The sequence below is a fragment of the Pseudophryne corroboree genome, chromosome 2 (assembly GCF_028390025.1).
Source record: "Pseudophryne corroboree isolate aPseCor3 chromosome 2, aPseCor3.hap2, whole genome shotgun sequence".
Lineage (NCBI taxonomy): Eukaryota > Metazoa > Chordata > Amphibia > Anura > Myobatrachidae > Pseudophryne > Pseudophryne corroboree.
The window spans coordinates 704,119,391-704,136,378 of record NC_086445.1 but is presented as its reverse complement, the minus strand read 5'-3'; the positions used below and the strand labels follow the sequence as shown (position 1 = coordinate 704,136,378).

Below are 16,988 nucleotides of genomic sequence, written 5' to 3'. Positions count from 1 at the left end.
AATCCAGACTGCCTTTTCAAAATTTGTATGGAATGATAAACTTCCAAGAATTGCTCTCAACATTCTTAAGCTCCCTAGGTCGAGAGGGAGCAGAGGCTTTCCTGACCTCAAAGTTTACTATCTGGCTAGCCATTTAAATCAAATTGCAACTTCCTTTGGTTCTCCGGGGATCATAGCTTGGATTGATCTGGAATCCTATGCTCTGGGAATCCAATCTCTAGCATCTATTTGGGGGCTGGACAAGTCTCATAAATACTCTGTAGCTAATCTTTTCCCCTTCGCTTAAATTCCACCTCTCCTTGTGGGATAACTCTATTGTTATTTAAATTGTCTTCTGCTCCCTCCCCCCTTACCCCACTATGGGATAACCCTGCTTTTCCCTCTGGAGTGTCTCCCCTACATTTTAAGCTTTGGCAAACCGCTGGTATTCGCCTCGTGTCCGATCTTTATTTTCAAGACTCATGGACATCAATAAATGAACTTAAACTTAAATTTCCTTCCCTATCCCCGCCCTTTTTCAAATATTTCCAAATCTGCCACTTCCTCCTGTCCCTTTCATCGGTCAAACAAGATCTTACACCCTTTGAATTTGTATTTATTAAGAAACCTCTGCGCAGAGGCATGATTTCTTATATATATATATATATATATATATATATATATATATATATATATATATATATATATATATATATATATATATATATATATATTCCATTCTTGCTGGGGCAACTTCAGTCTCGCAGGTCCGCCACGAAAGGGAGTGGGAGAGAGACACTGCCCCCCCTCTGATGGGGAGGAGGTGAGAGAGGGAACTGCTAGGAGTTCAATCTCCATACAAATTAAAGAAACCTCCTATAAGCTGTACTATAGATGTCATTATACCCCTGACAAACTGTCTAAGACGTTTCCTCTGCCACTCCCGTTTGTTGGCGTTCCTAATAGCTCATCCTTTTCCGGATGTGGACCCGCCCTTAAACAAATTATTCTCCCACATTTTAGCTGCTGCCAAATCTTTAGTCGCTAGAAGCTGGAAATCTCCTGTCACCCCTACAGTCAACCACTTTACGTAATTACGTATGGTTTATTGCGAATACAGTAGAAGAAGAAAAAATCACCTATTATCTGCATGATTGTCCCCATAAATTTTAGCTAGTTTGGGGTCCCTGGATGCTTGCGATGTCTTGCCAACCCTAGATTTGTTTTTTTTATCCTGTTGGATGCGCTGTCCTCAGGTCCTCCTTCCGAGGGTCTCCTTTCTCAATACAGCAAGTAGATGCCTTTTCGCTATATATTGTTTGCTTTGCCTAGCAAATTTGATTCAAGTTGTCCTCTTCTGTTTCCCTTTCCTTCTCTTTTTCTCTCTCTAATTCTCTTTCTCCCCTCTGCTCTTATCTTTTTGATATGTCTTTCATTACTTACTATTACCCTTTGTTTTTATTGTATTTTGAAAAAAAAAAAAAAAAAAAAAAAATCGAGCAATATGTTCCAATTTATTATTGTACAATTGTCTTTCTACTGTACCGGCTTTCTCTCCTTGTATAAATAAAAATTTAAAAAAAAATATATATAATACTGACAATCAAATTAGTCTTTCATCAACTGATGAAAAATTACTTTACAAATAATGTAATGAGATCAACAATGATAAAGATAAGCCCCCAAGTATAATTACGAGAGAAATAAAATACAAACGGATAGTGTTCCTGCATGGTTATTTTAGCAGAAAACAGCGCCCAGCCCATTTTGCAGATGGGAGAATGCCCCTGCCCCTTTCCGGAGCACAATCCACTGCTCAATCCTCTGTGCAACTCCTGATTTAATGTGACGAGGAGGGAGTGGGGTGGTCTGTGCCATCTGCCTCTTCTACTCTTAAATTATGCCAAATACTGTACCCATCCCCTTGAGTGCACACATCTCTGGCCTTAAGTTGGGTACACATTAAACGAAAATTGTAAACAAGCGAGATTGCATCGTCCTTCGCAGCCATCAGCAAGTGCAAACACACTTGCAGATGCTTGGGGGGGGGGGGGGGGTTGATTTATGGACAGGCTGCATTGGGCAGCGCACATCGCTAGCAATGTAGTGGGTACACATTAGGATGATTTGGATTATTTGCCCTAATAACTCGTTATCGGGCAAATTGATGGCTAATGTGTTCCCAGCTTTAAGCCAGGTACACACTAGAGCGACAGGGATTCATTCCAACATCGGAACGAATTCCTGTCAGTCCAGATTGTGTGTACACACTGGGGCAATGCTAATGAAGGTCAGAACAAACATGTTCCTGTTCTTCATCAGCATACTAAAGTACGATAGACAACGCCTGGCTGGACGTTCAGCACATCCGACCAAGCGTCAATCGCTAGCGTCCTTGGTAGTGTGCAATCCCCCATACACACTGAGCAATATAGGCAATTTGTTATGAAATGGCATATCATGCCGACATCACTCTAGTGTGCACCCTGCTTTAATCAGGGCAGAATGTCACTCCAGCATTCATTTAAGTAATGTCCGTGCTCTTTGCCCTGGAAGGGTACAACACTGGAGTGATGTCTGGGGCAGTGTTACCAATGCTGAAGGACATCTCCATGCTGTGGCAGGAGCTGTTGATCTGCAGTGGCAATCTTGGCTCAGAAAGGTGAGCTGTAGAGCAAGCATTCCTCCAGGCTAGCCTGTCCATCATAGCTAGTGCAGTCACGATGACTGCCCAGGACAAGGAGACCCTGCTGGGTAGGTGTTTGGTGGAGGAACTCAGCATCAGTAAGTGTGAATGTATTTAGGCATCTAAACTCAGTGCATTTGGGGAGCCAAGCCCATAGGTAGAACAATTGAATATCACTGGTCGGGCATCGGGCACCAATTATGTAAAGGCACCCAAAACAATTAAATCTCTCCCCCCCCCCCTCATGTTTTTTAAATAACATTTTAAACACACTTTCAACCCCAGCCATCATCATGTGGATGAGTCATGTATCTAATCTGCAGTCAAGCCTATCTTGGTGCGGGGTCATTTCATGTCCGTTCAATCAGGCATGTCAACCACCCATCTCCGATTTTTATGAAAATCTTTTAGTTAAGAGAGGATGTAAAAACAACAAATGTCTGCCAAATATCTCGACTGTCTGACAATACGTTTATTAAAATAGGATTTTAATTACCTACCGGTAAATCCTTTTCTCGTAGTCCATAGAGGATACTGGGGTCCACATTAGTACCGTGGGGTATAGACGGGTCCACTAGGAGCCTTGGGCACTTTAAGAAATCAATAATGTGCACTGGCTCCTCCATCTATGCCCCCCTACCAGACTCAGTCTAGAAACTGTGCCGGAGGAGATGAACATATCTTGAGAGAAGGATGCAGAAAGGATAGTGGTGAGATTCGAATCCACACACACACACACACACACACGAGAAGAAAACCATGTTAACCTAACACGAACAGGAACAGCAACAGCTGAACCAACAACAATACTTAACCAAGTAACCATGCAGGAAAACAAAGCACTGGGCGGGCGCCCTGTATCCTCTACGGACTACAAGAACAGGATTTACCGGTAGGTAATTAGAATCCTATTTTCTCTTACGTCCTAGAGGATACTGGGGTTCACATTAGTACCATGGGGATGTACCAAAACTCCCAAACCGTGTGGGAGAGTGCTGAGGTTCCTGCAGAACTGACTGACCGAACTGACGGTCCACAGAGGCCAAAGTATCGAACTTGTAGAACTTAGCAAACGTGTTTGAACCAGACCAAGTAGCTGCTCAGCAGCCGCTCAGGAAGAACCCACCGACCGAATAGAGAGTGGGCATGAACAGATTTAGGAACCAGCAAACCTGCCGTAGCGTAAGAATGCCGGATAGTAAGCGTGATCCATAGACTGCTTTGAAGCAGGACACCCAATTTTCTTGGGATCACAAAGCGAGAGTCGGATTTTCTGTGACGAGCTGTCCGTTTGACATAGATTTTCAAAGCCCACACAACATCCAGGGACTTTGAAGTGGAAGAGGTGTCCGTAAGCACCGGAACCACAATAGGCTGGCTGATATGAAACACAGACACCACCTTTGGAAGAAACTGCTGACGAGTTCTGAGTTTAGCTATATCTTCATGAAAAATCAAATAGGGGCTCTTGTGAGACTAGGCCCCTCAATTCCGAAACACGCCTCGTCAAGGCCAATAGTGTGACGGTCTTCCATGTAAGAAACTTTACATCTACCTCCTGTAAAGGCTCAAACCAATTCGATTGTAGAAACTGCAACACCATGTTAAAGATCCCAAGGTGCCGTGGGAGGCACAAAGGGCGGTTGTATGCGCAGAAGCCCTTTCAAGAACGTCTGAAACTCAGGAAGGGAAGCCAGCTGTTTCTGGAAGAAAATGGATAAGGCCGAAATCTGGACTTTTACTGATCTAAGGCGTAGGCCCACATCCATCCTAGACTGCAGAAAATGACCCGGAAATTTCATGTTTTCACACCAAGAGACGTATTTTCTCGAAATCCGGTGGTAGGGTTTAGACCAGGGGAGGGGAACCTTTTTTCTACCAAGGGCCATTTGGATATTTATAAAATCCTTTGGGGGCCATACAAAAATTATCAACTTAAAAATGAGCCTGCCCCCGGTAGATATGCCCCCAGTAGTTATGCTCCCAGTCAGTAGTTATGCCCCAAGTAGATATACCCCCAGTCAGTTGTTATGCCCCAGTAAGTATGCCCCCAGTCACTTGTCATGCCCCATTAGTTATGCCACCAGTCACTTGTTATGCCCCCTAGTATCGAAGCACACACACACACACACACACACACATACATTAATAGGAAAAAAAAACTACAATACTCATCAGCCCCACTCCTGCTTCAGGACCGTTGCCCTCCACCTGGCCGCTCGCTCCTCAGAACTATGGGAGAGAAGTCATGACATCTCTCCCATAACACCGCTTAGCAGCACACGCACACTGCCAGAGCTGGAAGCCGGAGCTCAGGAGTGAGCTCCTGCCTCTGGCTGCTACTGAGGGTAAGAAGCCAGGGGCCCACTAGTAATAATCTCAGCATGCGCCCGGCTAGGTGAGCCTGGCCAGGCCGGATCAAGTGGCTCTGTGGGCCTTATACGGCCCTCGGGCCTGAGGTTCCCCACCCCTGGTTTAGACGTTACCCCTTTTCGGCCTTGGATAAAGGTAGGAATTACCCTGTCCGGGCTAGAATTTGACGCTCAACCTCCATGCCGTCAAACGTAGCCGCGGTAAGTCTTGATAGATGAATAGCCCCTATTGCAGAAGATCCCCCCGAAAAGGTAGAGGCCACGGATCGTCCAGGTCCAGTATATCTGTGTACCAAGCCCTTCTTGGCCAATCCGGAGCAATGATAATTGCTTGAACCCTTTCCCTTTTTATTCTTTTGAAAGTTCTAGACCCACAGAGTCACCAGAGCGTCCACCGCCACTACCTGTGGGTCTCTTGACATGGAGCAATACCGCTGGAGCTTCTTGTTGAGACAAGAGGCCATCATGTTGATCTGTGGAGTCCCCCACCGACGAGTCAAGCACCCGAACACCTCCGTGCGAAGGCCCCACTCCCCTGGGTGGAGGTCGTGTCTGCTGAGGAAGTCTGCTTCCCAGTTGTCCACGCCCGGAATGAAGATCGCGGACAGCACCAATGCATGTCTCTCTGCACAGAGGAGAATTCTTGTCACCTCTGACATTGCTGATCTGCTCTTCGTTCCGCCCTGTCTGTTTATGTACGTCACCACCGTCACATTGTCCGATTGAACCTGGATGGGGCTCGATTGTGAAGAAGATGAGATGCCTGCAGAAGGGCGTTGTATATGGCCCTTAGTTCCAGAACGTTGATCGGAAGAACGGTTTCCTGAGTTGACCGCTTTCCTTGGAAGTGTTCCCCTTGGGTGACTGCTCCCCACCCTCTGAGGCTTGCATCCATGGTTAGCATAATCCAATTCTGAATCCCGAACCTTCAGCCCTCCGTCAGGTGAGAAGTCTGTAGACACCACAGAAGAGAAATCCTGGCTTTTGGAAACAGACGTATCCTCTGGTGCATGTGTAGATGTGAAACGGACCATTTGTCCAGCAGATCCAGCTGGAAGGGCCTTGCATGAAACCTTCCGTACTGCAGTGCCTCATAAGAGGCTACCATCTTTCCCAGGAGGCGAATGCACAGATGCAATGAAATCCGGGTCGGCCTTAGGACGTCCCTTATCATTGACTGAATTACCAATGCATTTTCCAGAGGAAGGAATACCTTCTGTACCTCCGTATCCATTATCACCCCCAGGAACGGAAGCCTCCATGTTGGTTTCAGGTGAGATTTTGGCAGGTTCAGTATCCACCTGTGATCCTGGAGTAGATGCGTTGAGAGGGCAATGCTGTGTAATAAGCTCTCCCTGGATGATGCTTTTGTCAGTAGATCGTCCAGGTACGCTATTATGTTCACTCCTTGCTTGCGAAGGAGAAACATCATCTCCGCCATTACTTTGGTAAACACTCTCGGTGCCGTGGAGAGCCCAAAGGATAGGGCCTGAAACTAGTAGTGACGGTCCTGCAACGCAAACCTTAGATAAGCCTGATGAGGTGGCCAAATCGGAATATGAAGGTACGCATCCTTGATGACCAGAGGCACTAAGAATTCTCCCTCCTCCAGATCCGAGATCACTGCTCTCAGCGACTCCATCTTGAATTTGAACACCCGTAAATGTGTTCAGTGATTTGAGGTTTAAAATAGGCCTCACCGAACCATCTGGTTTTGGTACCACAAACAGGTTGGAATAGAAACCTTTGTTTTGTAGTTGAATTGTAACTGGAACAATGACCTGAGTCTGTACTGCTGTTTGTAAGGTTATACTTGCTTCCGGTGAAGCTGGCAAGCCTGATTCGTAGAATCTGTGAGGTAGGAGTTCCTGAAACTCCGGTCTGTAGCCCTGGACAATAAGATCTTTTACCCATGAATCCAGGCATGATGTGGTCAATACGTGACTGAAATATCGTAACCGGGATCCCACCTGCCTGTTGACCAGGCAGTGCGGTCCACCGTCATGCTGAAGGTTTTTGCGGAAGCAAAACCAGAGGTCTGATCCTGTATTTGCAGGTTTTCTGGTCTTACCTCTATTGCCTTTGAATGCAGCAGAGGAACCTTTGGACTTACCTTTAAACTTCGCTGTCCGAAAGGACTGCAAAGTTGGTGCAGAATAGGATTTTCTAGCCGGGGGTGCTGCGGAAGGAAGGTATGTAGACTTATCCGCCGTAGCCTTGGATATCCACGTATCCAGTTCATCTCCAAACAGGCCCTCACCTGTGAAAGGTAGGCTTTCCACGCCTTTCCTGGAATCCGCATCCGCAGTCCACTGGCGTAGCCACAAGCCCCTGCATGCCGACACTGCCATGGCAGTGGTTCGTGCGTTGAGCAGTCCAATCTCCTTTATGGCCTCCAACATAAAGTTAGCAGGATCCTGTATGTGCTTTGCTGTAGGAGTAAAATAATCTCCCCCTTGGACAGGGAATCTAACCCATCAATTAGATTACCAGACCATTTTGCAATGGCCCTAGTGATCCATGCACAAGCGAATAGTGAGTCTTTGGGCCACCCCCACCGCTGTGTACAGAGATTTGAGAGTGGTCTCAATCTTGCAATCTGCAGCATCCTTCAATGAAGCTGCCCCGGGAACAGGTAAAACTATCTTACGTGACAGCCTGGAAACCGAAGCGTCAACTATCGGTGGGTTTTCCCATTTTTTTCTATCGTCCTGAGGAAAAGGGAAGGATGTCATTAACTGTTTTGGAATCTGAAACTTCTTGTCAGGGTTAACTCAAGTTGCTTCAAAGAGGGAATTTAATTCCTTAGAAGCAGGGAAAGTAGCAGAGGATATCTCCTCATCCTCTGACACTTTGTCAGGAATGTGCAGACCTCTCTTATAGCTTCAATCAGGGCCTGTGTTCCCTGTGCTAAAGCTGCATTCCTCCCACTTCCCCCACTAAGTACACCCCCCCCCTCCTCTGGATCCGAAACATCATCATCGGTATCAGCCTGCATGATTTGGGCTAGAGTACGCTTCTGTAGACAAATAGCAGGGGTCTCAGATGCTGGAATGACCATTGAATCTCTATTCATCAGGTCATCTACAGATTGCCTTAAATATTGCATCTCCTTTCCATTTTGGCACAGTTTGTTTGAAATATTTGACATCATCCCCTTTAATGAATCTAACCAAACAGGTTCAGATCCACTAGCCTGAGATTGTGTACTATCTTGAGTACACTGCAGAGACCCCCCAGATTGAGAAAAATAAGAATTTACTCACCAGTAATTCTATTTCTCGTAGTCCGTAGTGGATGCTGGGACTCCGTAAGGACCATGGGGAATAGCGGCTCCGCAGGAGACTGGGCACAACTAAAAGAAAGCTTTAGACTAACTGGTGTGCACTGGCTCCTCCCACTATGACCCTCCTCCAGACCTCAGTTAGGATACTGTGCCCGGAAGAGCTGACACAATAAGGAAGGATTTTGAATCCCGGGTAAGACTCATACCAGCCACACCGTATAACTCGTGATACAATACGCAGTTAACAGTATGATAACAACAGAGCCTCTCAACAGATGGCTCAACAATAACCCTTTAGTTAAACAATAACTATATACAAGTATTGCAGACAATCCGCACTTGGGATGGGCGCCCAGCATCCACTACGGACTACGAGAAATAGAATTACCGGTGAGTAAATTCTTATTTTCTCTGACGTCCTAAGTGGATGCTGGGACTCCGTAAGGACCATGGGGATTATACCAAAGCTCCCAAACGGGCGGGAGAGTGTGGATGACTCTGCAGCACCGAATGGGCAAACTCTAGGTCCTCCTCAGCCAGGGTGTCAAACTTGTAGAATTTAGCAAATGTGTTTGACCCCGACCAAGTAGCTGCTCGGCAAAGTTGTAGAGCCGAGACCCCTCGGGCAGCCGCCCAAGAAGAGCCCACCTTCCTCGTGGAATGGGCTTTCACTGATTTAGGATGCGGCAGTCCAGCCGCAGAATGTGCAAGCTGAATCGTACTACAGATCCAGCGAGCAATAGTCTGCTTTGAAGCAGGTGCACCCAACTTGTTGTGCGCATACAGGATAAATAGCGAGTCAGTCTTTCTGACTCCAGCTGTCCTGGAAACATAAATTTTCAGGGCCCTGACTACGTCCAACAACTTGGAAGCCTCCAAGTCTTTAGTAGCCGCAGGCACCACGATAGGTTGGTTCAGATGAAAGGCTGATACCACCTTAGGGAGAAATTGGGGACGAGTCCTCAATTCTGCCCTATCCATATGGAAAATCAGATAAGGGCTTTTACATGACAAAGCCGCCAATTCTGATACACGCCTGGCCGAAGCCAAGGCCAACAACATGACCACTTTCCACGTGAGAAACTTCAATTCCACGGTTTTAAGTGGCTCAAACCAATGTGACTTTAGGAAATCCAACACCACGTTGAGATCCCAAGGTGCCACTGGAGGCACAAAAGGGGGCTGAATATGCAGCACTCCCTTAACAAAAGTCTGAACTTCAGGTAGTGAAGCCAGTTCTCTCTGGAAGAAAATCGATAGAGCCGAAATCTGGACCTTAATGGAACCCAATTTTAGGCCCATAGTCACCCCTGACTGTAGGAAGTGCAGGAAACGGCCCAGCTGAAATTCCTCCGTTGGGGCCTTCCTTGCCTCACACCACGCAACATATTTTCGCCATATGCGGTGATAATGGTTTGCGGTTACTTCTTTACTAGATTTAATCAGCGCAGGAATGACTTCCTCCGGAATGCCCTTTTCCTTCAGGATCCGATGTTCAACCGCCATGCCGTCAAACGCAGCCGCGGTAAGTCTTGGAACAGACAGGGCCCCCGCTGTAGCAGGTCCTGTCTGAGCGGCAGAGGCCATGGGTCCTCTGAGATCATTTCTTGAAGTTCCGGGTACCAAGCTCTTCTTGGCCAATCCGGAACAATGAGTATAGTTCTTACTCCTCTTCTCCTTATTATCCTCAGTACCTTTGGTATGAGAGGAAGAGGAGGGAACACATAACCCGACCGGTACACCCACGGTGTCACTAGAGCGTCCACAGCTATCGCCTGCGGGTCTCTTGACCTGGCGCAATATCTTTCTAGCTTTTTGTTTAGGCGGGACGCCATCATGTCCACCTGTGGCCTTTCCCAACGGTTTACAATCAGTTGGAAGACTTCTGGATGAAGTCCCCACTCTCCCGGGTGGAGGTCGTGCCTGCTGAGGAAGTCTGCTTCCCAGTTGTCCACTCCCGGAATGAACACTGCTGACAGTGCTTACACGTGATTTTCCGCCCATCGGAGAATCCTTGTGGCTTCTGCCATCGCCGTCCTGCTTCTCGTGCCGCCCTGTCGGTTTACATGGGCGACCGCCGTGATGTTGTCTGACTGGATCAGTACCAGCTGGTTTTGAAGCAGGGGTTTTGCCTGACTTAGGGCACTGTAAATGTCCCTCAGTTCCAGAATATTTATGTGTAGGGAAGTCTCCTGACTTGACCATAGTCCTTGGAAGTTTCTTCCCTGTGTGACTGCCCCCCAGCCTCGAAGGCTGGCATCCGTGGTCACCAGGACCCAGTCCTGTATGCCGAATCTGCGGCCCTCTTGAAGATGAGCACTTTGCAGCCACCACAGCAGAGACCCTTGGAGACAGGGTTATCAGCCAATGCATCTGAAGATGCGATCCGGACCACTTGTCCAACAGGTCCCACTGAAAGGTTCTTGCATGGAACCTGCCGAATGGAATTGCTTCGTAGGAAGCTACCATTTTTCCCAGGATCCGCGTGCAGTGATGCACCGACACCTGTTTTGGTTTTAGGAGGCCTCTGACTAGAGATGACAGCTCCTTGGTCTTCTCCTCCGGGAGAAACACTTTTTTCTGTTCTGTGTCCAGAACCATCCCCAGGAACAGTAGACGTGTCGTAGGGACCAGCTGTGACTTTGGAATATTTAGAATCCAGCCGTGCTGTTGTAGCACCTCCCGAGATAGTGCTACCCCGACTAACAACTGCTCCCTGGACCTCGCCTTTATCAGGAGATCGTCCAAGTACGGGATAATTAAAACTCCCTTCTTTCGAAGGAGTATCATCATTTCGGCCATTACCTTGGTAAATACCCTCAGAGCCGTGGTGAGACCGAACGGCAACGTCTGGAATTGGTAATGACAATCCTGTACCACAAATCTGAGGTACTCCTGGTGAGGATGGTAAATGGGGACATGCAGGTAAGCATCCTTGATGTCCAGTGATACCATGTAATCCCCCTCGTCCAGGCTTGCAATAACCGCCCTGAGCGATTCCATCTTGAACTTGAATTTTTTTATATATGTGTTCAAGGATTTCAAATTTAAAATGGGTCTCACCGAACCGTCCGGTTTCGGTACCACAAACATTGTGGAATAGTAACCCCGTCCTTGTTGAAGTAGGGGCACCTTGACTATCACCGGCTGGGAATACAGCTTGTGAATTGCCTCTAGCACTGCCTCCCTGCCTGAGGCAGTTGTTGGCAAGGCAGATTTGAGGAAACGGCGGGGGGGAGACGTCTCGAATTCCAGCTTGTACCCTTGAGATACTACTTGAAAGATCCAGGGATCCACCCGTGAGCGAGCCCACTGATTGCTGAAATTTTTGAGACGGGCCCCCACCGTACCTGGCTCCACCTGTGGAGCCCCAGCGTCATGCGGTGGACTTAGAGGAAGCGGGGGAGGACTTTTGCTCCTGGGAACTGGCTGTATGCTGCAGCTTTTTCCCTCTACCTCTGCCTCTGGGCAGAAAGGACGCACCTTTAACCCGCTTGCCCTTATGGGGCCGAAAGGACTGTACCTGATAATACGGTGCTTTCTTTGGCTGTGAGGGAACATGGGGTAAAAATGCAGACTTCCCAGCAGTTGCTGTGGAAACTAGGTCCGAGAGACCATCCCCGAACAACTCCTCACCTGTATAAGGCAAAACTTCCATGTGCCTTTTTGAGTCTGCATCACCTGTCCACTGCCGAGTCCATAACCCTCTCCTGGCAGAAATGGACATTGCACTTATTTTAGATGCCAGCCGGCAAATATCCCTCTGTGCATCTCTCATGTATAAGACTGCGTCTTTAATATGCTTTACGGTTAGCAATATAGTGTCCCTGTCTAGGGTATCAATATTTTCCGACAGGGAATCTGACCACGCAGCTGCAGCACTGCACATCCATGCTGAAGCAATGGCTGGTCTCAGTATAATACCTGTGTGTGTATATACAGACTTCAGGATAGCCTCCTGCTTTCTATCAGCAGGTTCCTTTAGGGCGGCCGTATCCAGAGACGGTAGTGCCACCTTCTTTGACAAGCGTGTAAGCGCTTTATCCACCCTAGGGGATGTTTCCCAACGTGACCTATCCTCCGGCGGGAAAGGGTACGTCATTAGTAACCTTTTAGAAATTACTAGTTTCTTATCGGGGGAAGCCCACGCTTCTTCACACACTTCATTTAACTCCTCAGATGGAGGAAAAACTACTGGTAGCTTTTTCTCTCCAAACATAATACCCTTTTTTGTGGTACCGGGGGTAACATCAGAAATGTGCAACACATTTTTCATTGCCTCAATCATGTAACGTGTGGCCCTATTGGAAGTTACATTAGTCTCATCGTCGTCGTCGACACTGGAGTCAGTATCCGTGTCGACATCTGTGTCTGCCATCTGAGGTAGCGGGCGTTTTAGAGCCCCTGATGGCTTTTGAGACGCCTGGGCAGGCACAGGCTGAGAAGCCGGCTGTCCCATATTTGGTATGTCGTCAAACCTTTTATGTAAGGAGTCGACACTGTCACGTAGTTCCTTCCACATAACCATCCACTCAGGTGTCGGCCCCGCAGGGGGTGACATCACATTTATAGGCATCTGCTCCGCCTCCACATAAGCCTCCTCATCAAACATGTCGACACAGCCGTACCGACACACCACACACACACAGGGAATGCTCTAACAGAGGACAGGACCCCACAAAAGCCCTTTGGGGAGACAGAGAGAGAGTATGCCAGCACACACCAGAGCGCTATAATAATACAGGGATTAACTGAATTATTTCCCTTTATAGCTGCTATATAAGTTAAACTGCGCCTAAATTTAGTGCCCCCCCTCTCTTTTTTACCCTTTGTAGCTTGATACTGCAGGGGAGAGCCTGGGAGCAATCCTTCCAGCGGAGCTGTGAGGGAGAAATGGCGCCAGTGTGCTGAGGGAGTTAGCCCCGCCCCTTTTCCGGCGGACTTCTCCCGCTTTTTTCAGGAATTCTGGCAGGGGTAATTTATCACATATATAGCCTCTGGGACTATATATTGTGATGATTCGCCAGCCAAGGTGTTTATATTGCTGCTCTGGGCGCCCCCCCCCCCCCAGCGCCCTGCACCCATCAGTGACCGGAGTGTGAGGTGTGCATGAGGAGCAATGGCGCACAGCTGCAGTGCTGTGCGCTACCTTGTTGAAGACCGAGGTCTTCTGCCGCCGATTTTCCGGACCACTTCTTGCTTCTGGCTCTGTAAGGGGGACGGCGGCACGGCTCCGGGACCGAACGATCGAGGTCGGGTCCTGTGTTCGATCCCTCTGGAGCTAATGGTGTCCAGTAGCCTAAGAAGCCCAAACTATCTCCAGTCAGGTAGGTTCGCTTCTTCTCCCCTTAGTCCCTCGTAGCAGTGAGTCTGTTGCCAGCAGATCTCACTGAAAATAAAAAACCTAAAATATACTTTCTCTTCTAGGAGCTCAGGAGAGCCCCTAGTGTGCATCCAGCTCAGCCGGGCACAAGATTCTAACTGAAGTCTGGAGGAGGGTCATAGTGGGAGGAGCCAGTGCACACCAGTTAGTCTAAAGCTTTCTTTTAGTTGTGCCCAGTCTCCTGCGGAGCCGCTATTCCCCATGGTCCTTACGGAGTCCTAGCATCCACTTAGGACGTCAGAGAAAGTACTCTGCTGTGCATGATGTACACTTCCTTTCACATGATAAATGTAAAAGAACACACACACACCCAGTGAGGAATAGGTTAAAAGCAGTTAACCCACACATAGCCCTTCTAGGGAGACACAGTATCGGAGCCAGCTACACAGCGCCCCTAAAGCTAAAGGATAGACTTAGCTGGGTCGCAAACTAAGTACCCTTACCAGGGCTTAGTACACCAAATTATTGCTCCCCCGCCTTTGCTATGACCCCCTGGTACCTCTGAGGGGCTCAGGAGTCCGTGTGGAGGAGCTGTGCTTTCCTGTCAGGCTGCCTGTGTAAGCTGCAGAAGGTAAATAGTGCTGGTGACCCCATTACAGCCGGCGACCTGCTAACCGGGACGCCGGCCACCTACTCACCACACTTCTGGCTCTGTTAGGGGTGGCGGCGTGCTGCGGTTCTGTATGGTCGCCGTGGTGGGGCTGGCGAATAGGACCCTCAGGAACTCAGTGTTTTGTCAGTGGGGAAAGGAACCATTAACCCTAGGGAGGTTGGGCCGTCCCCCCCTAAGTCCCACGAAGAAGGCAGTCTGGTGCCAGCCAGACCTGCCTGAAAACAATAAAATAGAAAATAAATGCAGAAAACCCTTCAGGAGCTTCCCAAGTGTGAGCGGCTCCTCCGGACACATTTTCTAAACTGAGTCTGGTAGGAGGGGCATAGAGGCAGGAGCCAGTGTACACTATTGATTTCTTAAAGTGCCAAAGGCTCCTAGTGTACCCATCTATACCCCATGATACTTATGTGGACCCCAGTATCCTCTAGGACGTAAAAGAAATATTGATTTTTCAATGTATTCAATTATTTACTAATGGCAGCTTCTTTATCCAGTTTATTTGAAGTATGACGGGTGTTTATTAAGGGATCACCACCAAAATTTGCACCTCTAAGGAAACTTACTCCTGAATCTAAAAATCCAAACCAAATCACTTTATCTGCCTAATGTTTGAAGTTACGGCAAAAACGCACGTGTTTCGAAAATACTTAAAAACGCTAGGTTCAATCAACATTAGAAACCCCGATTTAAAAAAAATTTTTTTTAGGTGCTTAACAAAAAGGTATACATTACTACCACACAAAAAGAAAAAAAAAATTACCCCAAAAACACGTAGAGAAACATAGAATAAATAAGCCAAGCAGACTTTTACATAAATTAATAACCAACCTGGCATCACCATGGAAACCAATACTATAAATCAGAAAGCTTTGATGATAACAAGCAGCCACTCAACAGCCAGAGGGAAACACAGCCCTCCCGAGAGTGCTGGCAATGGAAGCTATGATGCCTCTATGTATGCACCTGCATAGCTGCAGCTATCGTCACATACACAGCTCACACCCCGGCCACTATTCCCACACATAACCCAGCACAAGAAGCTTACTGAGGCCTGTCTCGGCCTGTGACTGAAACCACACGGGTGTGCCCCCGGGGCGCGGCGCTCATTGCAGCCACAGGTCACAGTGACAGACGCTGCTTATTACCGTAGCTACTTCGCCGCTTGCCCTACCTACAGTCAGCCGCAGTCAGCTTCACTCCCACCGGCGGCGTCTCTTTGCACTGCTGCGGCGTCTGCAGCTACAAGCAGCCAGGGCAGGAACTGCGGTGATTAAGCTATACCCTCTACCAGCGTCACCCAGCCTGCGCCGCTGCTGCTGGGCGCCGCCGCCGCCTCCTCCAGTTCCGGCTGTCACACACACACGTGCACCTGGAGGGAGGACCGGCTGCTGTTGCCGCCTCACCTCTTCCCCAGAACTGGCTGCGTGAGTATCACACCCTCCAACAGAATAACCCTTTCCGTAAGGTACATTTCTCATACGTTCTAGAGGATGCTGGGGTCACATTAGAACCATGGGGTACATACCCTCCAACATTTTACACACAAAAATAGGTACAAATTAGAAAAAGGGGCATGGCCACGGGTAAAGGGGGCGTGGTCACGCCCCTTTTCCTATACTTTCAATGGAAGTTTGGAGAGCCAAAAATAGATACAGACCATAAAAAAAGGTACTGTACCTATTAAAAAGGTACAGTTGGAGGGTATGGGGGTATAGACGGGATCCGCAGTAGACATGGGCACTTTAAGACTTTGAAAGGGTGTGAACTGGCTCCTCCCTCTGTGCCCCTCCTCCAGACTCCAGTATTAGAATTGTGTCCAGGCAGACTGGATGCACTCTAGGGGAGCTCTACTGAGTTTCTCTGAAAAGACTTATGTTAGGTTTTTTATTTTCAGGGAGGACCGCTGGCAACTGTCTCCCTCCTTCATGGGACTTAGGGGAGAGTAGTATGTCCAACTTCTGGTGAGTTCAATGACTCTGCTTCTGGCTGACAGGACACCATTAGCTCCTGAGGCTGATGATCGCTGGGTGCTCCCGGATGCTCACTCTCACAGCCTGCCGTCACCACCTTACAGAGCCAGAAGTCAGAAGACAGGTGAGTAGCAGAAGATCAGAAGACTTCTCCAGTGATGGCTTTCTGAGGTACCGCGCCATGCTCCCACACATACACAGGCACAGGGTGCAGGGCACGGGGGGGGGGGGGGGGGCTGGCTGGGCAGCATAAATCCTCATTAAAAGTTAACTGCCAAGAGGGGACATTAGGACATTAGTGCCTGGGCACTATCCTAACCCCCGCCAGTATATTTATTTGTTTAATTTGAGCGGGACAGAAGCGCGCCATTACGGGGGCGGAGCTTCTTCCTTACTCTCACAGCTCACTGCTCGGCGCCATTTCCTCTCCACAAGGCTGCAGAGATGCTGGTCCTTCCTTACACTGCTGACAAGTATCAGTGTGCTAGCCAGGGGGGTGGGGGGGTGGGCGCAGTACATATTGGTGCAGTATATTGGCATTTAAAAGCGCTACAGATATGAGGCATTTTTTTGTGTTTTCAGAGTTGTTAGTTTGGCGCTGGGTTGTGAGCTGGCAAACCCTGTGTCCCTCTGACAGACTTTACTGTGGGTCTGTCCCCTATAAGCCCGGTGTGTCTGTGGGTGTTTGGTACACGTGTG

General features: G+C 48.4%; 1 protein-coding gene across 7 annotated transcripts in view; it reads right to left on the bottom strand.

Moving 5' to 3' along the window:
* The window catches only part of LOC135045631 (complement receptor type 1-like), a 363,785-nt gene extending 347,961 nt beyond the window's left edge, over positions 1 to 15,824 (bottom strand). For 5 of the 7 annotated variants that reach the window (XM_063955316.1, XM_063955317.1, XM_063955320.1 and 2 more), the window contains exon 1: positions 15,723 to 15,824. In XM_063955316.1, coding sequence (XP_063811386.1) covers positions 15,723 to 15,790 — 68 coding nt within the window. In that variant the 5' untranslated portion in view covers positions 15,791 to 15,824. The other 2 variants (XM_063955318.1, XM_063955319.1) reach the window with 2 other exon arrangements.
* Positions 15,825 to 16,988: the final 1,164 nt, after the last annotated feature.